Here is a 6752-nt window from a genome sequence, read left to right as displayed (position 1 = left end):
ACTCCTGGGCACGCAAAGCTCAGGCCTCAATAGATGACATCTGCAAAGCAGCTGGATGGTCATCTCTTCAAACCTTTAAAAGACATTATCTTCTAGAGGTTGCATGCTCTGCTGACACGCAGTTTGGGAGAAAAGTCCTTCAAAAATTCATTCACTAAAAAAATGACATTTGGCACAGTGTTGTGTTTAGACCCACTCTGGTTGATTATACCACATCGGTACGTTCCATTGTAAGCATAGACAAACCTGGGGGAGGGGTTTTCTATTGCCTGGAAACCCCCCCCCCCCCAAAGCCTGGGGCACTGTATAATTGAGATGGCTGGACCCTGTCCCCGCTTCACAAGGCTCTGCTCGGAAAGAGAGAGCTGCATGCACCTAACAGTAGTACACGCAGCATTGCCCCTGTATATTATGGGGATAGGGAGAGTTGGAGAGCAGCCGAGCACTCTCTAAAATTATAGCGACGCCCCCATGCATGCTGGTCACGCCCACTGACGGAAATCCTGCGTTTGCCCTGGTAAGGGCTGCCATGGAGCAAGAAAAGAAATGAGAATTATACTTACCGACAATTTGTTCATGGCAGCACAATATCTCTGTAAACTCTACAGCAGGGGTGGGCAAACCAGTCCTCAAGGGCCATATAACAGTTCATGTTTTTAGGATTTCTTTAATCATGCACAGCTGAGTTAATCTATTTGGCTGGGTCAGTAATTATCCCAGCTGTTTCTACAGACAGAAATCCTAAAAACATGAACTGTTATATGGCCCTTGAGGACTGGTTTGCCCACCCCTGCTCTACAGATTGTTGTGCAAGAAAATCCCAGTAGATCAGCAGTTCCTAGATACTCAAACCATCCTGTCTTGTACCAACAATAAGTACACAGTCAGAGTCACTTAAATCCCATTTCTTCCCCACTCTGGTGTTTGGTCTGGACAATAACTGAACCTCATGATCATTTCTGCATTTCCATTATGCATGGAGTTGCTGCCACATGGTTTGCTGATTAAATTGTTGCATTAACAAGCAGGTGTGCCTAACAAAGTGGACAATGAGTGTGTGTGTATATATATGTATATGTGTATGTGTATATATATATATATATATATATATATATATATATATATATATATATATATATATATTGTCAGAAGGCAGGTGTCTAGACAGAGGGACTGTGTCTAGTAACAGTTGGATCAACCAGTGTCATCCTGACAAGGTGTATGCTGTTTGTTGTGATGTAACAATAGAAGCACCGTTTTGTTCAACAAGAAGCTGCTCATATCTGCATCACCAGGACGGTGCCTGTGCCACAATACTCATGTATTGTGGCGATAAAGTAGTTTGGTGCTTTTATTGTTAAATCATCGTACTTCGTCAGGATGACACCTGGCGACCTAACTCTTACTAGACACGGTTCTTCTGCCTAGACACCGGCCACTGTGTGACATCGGTCGCACTGCACATGTGCATAATACAGGTTTCTATACACAAAACCCCTCTCTTTGGTGTACAGTTGATAGTGATTTTAGTCAGTTTATAAAAACAAATCAAAAGATACGAAGTGCTTTGGGTACGATAAAACATGATTGTGGGAGCATAAATACTAATGCGATATCGGACCTAACAGTGGTTTATCGTGTGACTGGCCGATAATTGGTTGAAAAACCTGTAAAGTTTAGAGGCTTGTGGAAAACCACTCGCTTTGTCACAATATATACACACAGATCAGCCACAAAATTAAAACTACTGACAAGTAAAGTGAATAGCATTGATTATCTCATTACAATAGCACCTGTCAAGTGGTGGGATATATTAGGAAGTGAATGAAGTGAGTTCTTGAAGTTGATGTGTTTTAAGCAGGAAAAATTGGCAAAGCGTAAAGACCTGAATAACTTTAACAAGGGCCAAATCGTAATGGCTAGACGTCTGGGTCAGAACATCTCCAAAATGTCAGGTCTTGTGGGGTGTTCACTGTATGCAGTGGTTATTAACTCCTGGAAGTGGTCCAAGGGAGGACATCCAGTGAACCAGTGACAGAGTCATAAGTGGCCAAGGCTCATTGATGCCTGTGGGAAGCAAAGTCTAGCCCGTCTGGTCCAATCCCACAGAAGAGCAACTGTAGCATAAATTCCTGAAAAAGTTAATGCTGACTCTGATAGAAAGGTGTCAGGACACACAGTACAATGCAGCTGCAAATCAGTCCGAGTGTCCATACTGACCCCTGTCCACCGCTGAAAGTACCTACGGTGTGCAAGTGAGCGCTTGGTCCATGGAGCAGCTTTTAGTACTGTAGTAGGAATTACATTGCCGTGAAACAGGTGTTTTATGGTTTCTGGTTTTTTTGGGTGGGGTGGGGTTATATATACTTTAATTATGTTATCTAGTTTTATATTGGTTATTTATCTGAATTGGTGAATTATACCAATAAATAAGTGCACCCTTATAAGAAGTCTAATAGTACATAATAACTATTATTAAACTCATAATATTCTTGAAATATGAGAGGGGCAATTGTTTCCCCAGGAAAGCCACTGTCTGCAACCTGTATAGGGCAGGTACAGACACAGGTCCAGGTGAGAGAGGCAGAGCCCAAGTCCAACCTTCACTCAGATGTCATGTGACACGGGTGGGGGAAGGCCACGTCTGTGTGCAGGAGGAAATCATTGAGTGTCGGGAATCCCCACCTGGAGAGTAAGAGACTGAGCACCGACAACCCAGGAGAGCCCAGTGCTGTAAACAGCTGGTGAGACACCAATTCCTCTATCTACTGCCTGGCTGTGTATTCCCTATTTTTCCGGACTTTTTGATATCACGTGGGGGGATGAGGACAAATGCATTGACATTTAAAACTATTGAAAACAATTATGTAGCTGCTGAAGATTTCAGCATTTATGATGGCCGTGGAAACAGAGAGGTTGTCAGATCTGTGTGTGCCCCATGTCTTCCTGTCCAGCTGAAGGTTTGCTGCATATCGGCTCTATCTGGGAGCGGTTTGTATTCTTTCCTGAATACACAATGCAGAGGAGGTAGTGTCAGTGTGAATGTCCTAGTTTCCGTTTCATGTACTGTAACTTTAGCGACAGTTAATAATTTGCCCTGAAACACAGATGCAGTAAATGTTCCCCAAATGTATTTAGATTTGGTGCAATAAAGGGTTAAGTATTCATGTGTTTCAAGAATTTCTTAATTATATTTTGTATAATTAATAATAGTACAGAATTAATGACAGGGACTAAAACTAAGGGACTCATTCCCATCTATTGTCAGTTCCCGGTGTAATTGGACAGGTAGTATTAAGTGTAATTCAACTCTTTCTATAGAATATGTAGATCTCTTAAAATATTCTTCTAAACATTCACACTATTTTGTGAATGATTATTTTGCATAAAAATTCTTAATTTTTTTTATTGTGGAAATTAATTTTAGTGAATTATCGCATAGGTAAAGAAACAAAATCCTTATTTTAAAGGCATGTAAAAGGGTAGCACATGGCACATCCAATGAGTGTTGAAAGTAGCATGTTAAATCATCATCATCATCAACATTTATTTATATAGCGCCAGCAAATTCCGTAGCGCTTTACAATTGGGAACAAACACTGATAAGACAATACTGCGTAATACATACAGATAGAGAGGTAAGAGAACCCTGCTCGCAATAAATGATGGAAACAAAATTTGCTAACTTTGTACTTATGTACCGTACTGTGTGCTTTACGTGGGGCAAAATATATCTGTTAAAAGTATAGGACTAGAGTAGATTTGTAGTACCCCCAAGTTGTTATAAAAAATGGGATCCTTTTTATAGATATAGGTGGTGCACCGTCCCACAAAATGAAATCCATGTTAATGGAAAAGACATGCACTCAGGCGCCTGATCCATACTCGTACTCTCTCCCTGTGTGCCAGGCACAAAAACCTAGATTTTAAGCTCAACTGGGAAAGGGAACCGTGAACATCCCTTTGGTACAGAGCTGTGTAAAGCTTTACATGCTATAGAAATACAAAATATTTATTATGATAACTTACACAAGTACCGTGTACATTATTATGTTAGTAAACATGAAGTGACAGGTTTTTGAAATATTTATCAAATTCTTGTTTTTATTTACAACACTTGTAGAACAAATATAGGGGCCCCGGGCACAGCAGTGCACCGGGGCCCCTATATATACAAAAAAAAAAAAAGATTATATATATGGGCCCTGCAGCCCAGGGGGGCCCGTCGGAGGCAGCAAAAAAAAACAAAGTGTAAAAAAAGAAGAAAATACTTACCTTGCTGTCAGCTGGCGATCCTGCTCCCTCCCTGGTCTCCTCCTCTGTCGCGCTCCGCAATGGATGTCGGGCGGGCGTGATGACGTCACGCCCGACATGCACTGCGAGCGCGACGGAGGAGGAGACCATGGAGGGAGCCGGATCGCCAGCTGATCGCAAGGTAAGTATTTACTTCTTTTTTTTCAGTTTTGTTTTTTTTTTGCTGCACCTGCCCATTGTGCCCAATGGGAAAGACGGCCCTGTCTGCAACACATTTTCATGGTGCTCTTTGTCCATTTGCAGTGGAATCTATGATTTATTCTTATTCCAGAGATGCTAATACATTATAATGTTACTGACTGTGTGTTTCAACTTTACAGGAAAACCAGTGCTTTACTGCACCCTGTGACCATGTGCGATGCTTTGTCAGAGGAGGAGGAAGACTTTATGGCAGGAGGAGACTTGGGAGAGGGCTTTGGGAGAAAGCCTGGGGGTCTGTATGAGGCTCTTGAGGGGACATTGGCAAATACGGTCAAACAAAGAAAGGCATCTGATTCTCAGTGTCATTATCATCTTATTAAGAAGGCAGAAGATGTTTCTACCACAAGAAACCATAGTAAAAAACAGAGTGTTTTGGAGGAAAAAAGTGCTATTAAACCTGGCACAGAGGGCTACACACGGTGCAGACAAAACAGCATAGGTAAGGAGGCTGTCCATGCGTACAACTAAGTATAAGGATTGTGTGTGGGGATTTGTATACTGATCTGGTGTCTCAATGATCAATCTGTGATGTTGGTGCAGTTTTCACGCATTCGTACACACAGACATCAGGGAACTTAAAGAAGTTACTGTCTTTTTACATTAGGCGGTGTTGAGCGTTACTGTCTTTACAGTAGGCGGTGTTGCCCGTTACTGTCTTTACAGTAGGCGGTGTTGCGCATTACTGTCTTTACAGTAGGCGGTGTTGCCCGTTACTGTCTTTACAGTAGGCGGTGTTGCGCATTACTGTCTTTACAGTAGGCGGTGTTGAGCGTTACTGTCTTATTACAGTAGGCGGTGTTGAGCGTTACTGTCTTATTACAGTAGGCGGTGTTGAGCGTCGCTGTCTTATTACAGTAGGCGGTGTTGAGCGTCGCTGTCTTATTACAGTAGGCGGTGTTGAGCGTTGCTGTCTTATTACAGTAGGCGGTGTTGAGCGTTACTGTCTTATTACAGTAGGCGGTGTTGAGCGTTACTGTCTTATTACAGTAGGCGGTGTTGCGCGTTACTGTCTTATTACAGTAGGCGGTGTTGCGCGTTACTGTCTTATTACAGTAGGCGGTGTTGCGCGTTACTGTCTTATTACAGTAGGCGGTGTTGAGCGTCTCTCAACAAACCTCTTACAGGATTGATTTTATCTTTGTGGTGTGCTAGTCCCTTGAGAATAGATCATACTCTTTTTACTTTTGAGGTACAGTTGCAACATTACCCCTCATGGTCTATTTAAAGCAGTTCTTCTTTTCATTGGCCCAATCACACCGCTGAACACATTGCTATCTAAGCTGGTTCCCAGCTTTCCTTTTATGTTTTATGTGTTTTTCTTATCCATTTAAGTAAATTGCTGTACAGGTGGAAAAGCTTTTCATAAAAAGCTAATTTTGAAAAAATTACAAAATGTTATGGCTACCAGCTATTATCATTAGCTGGCAGAACTAGTAGCAGAGGTCTTCACCTATAGCAGCTGCCTTTCCCGTAGAGCTACATATGTTCACAGGTACTCAGATGCCCCCAGGTCATAAACTCAACGTAGTGCAAGCTTATGAGTAATGGTGCAATGCGGAAAAAGGAGGTGATGACAGAACGAAACGATGGTCAGGAACACACCAGGGTCCAAGAGCAGGAGCAAATAGCGGAGTCAGGTTCAGGAAAAGATCCCTCTCTGCTTTAAATAGATAGAGGAGCCAATCAAAAACCCCTGAGCCACCACCCAGTTATACTCCCCAGGAGGCTGGTCAATGGATGCTTAAACTAATCTTTGCTGTACCTCTGTTCAATCAAAACCTGTGTTTAAACTGATAAACCTGGTTGCCGATACAAGGAAAATAAGCCATTTTTGGTCTGGCGTAAGTGATTTGCATGCTACCTTCACAGTTCTGCGGGTGGGGGAATGGGAGATGATGGCTGAAAAATAATTTTTTGTTGGAATTATGTTTTGTTACATATAGTCAGCGCCACTAAACTGCATACTGTTTCCTCAGCGAAGGTAAAATGTAATATGAGCCAGATTATCCTGTTAGATCCTAAATTACTTGGTTACCTTTACTAAGCAAACAACTTTTGAAGAAAATTTCCCTGAGACCCGTTGGCAACAATTTTATATTGCGCAAGATGGTCTCTGCAAGTATTATAATACTTTTACAATGTGTTGTGTTTTAGTATTAAACCCTTGTGAACCCACCAAACACACAGTTTTGCTCTGGGTGCTGCTTTCTTTACGTGGACTCCTGTACTGACCTCAA

General features: G+C 42.1%; 1 protein-coding gene across 1 annotated transcript in view; it reads left to right on the top strand.

Annotated features, from left to right (window-relative positions):
* The first annotated feature begins 2566 nt into the window (after positions 1 to 2566).
* The window catches only part of CCDC125 (coiled-coil domain containing 125), a 29035-nt gene continuing 24849 nt past the window's right edge, over positions 2567 to 6752 (top strand). Inside the window, exons 1-2 of the mRNA XM_075180121.1 lie at positions 2567 to 2744; positions 4635 to 4954. Coding sequence (XP_075036222.1) covers positions 4666 to 4954 — 289 coding nt within the window. The 5' untranslated portion in view covers positions 2567 to 2744; positions 4635 to 4665. The remainder of the gene's footprint in view (positions 2745 to 4634; positions 4955 to 6752) is intronic.

This window comes from Mixophyes fleayi, chromosome 1 (assembly GCF_038048845.1).
Source record: "Mixophyes fleayi isolate aMixFle1 chromosome 1, aMixFle1.hap1, whole genome shotgun sequence".
Taxonomy (NCBI): domain Eukaryota; kingdom Metazoa; phylum Chordata; class Amphibia; order Anura; family Limnodynastidae; genus Mixophyes; species Mixophyes fleayi.
This window is presented reverse-complemented; position numbering and strand designations above follow the sequence as displayed.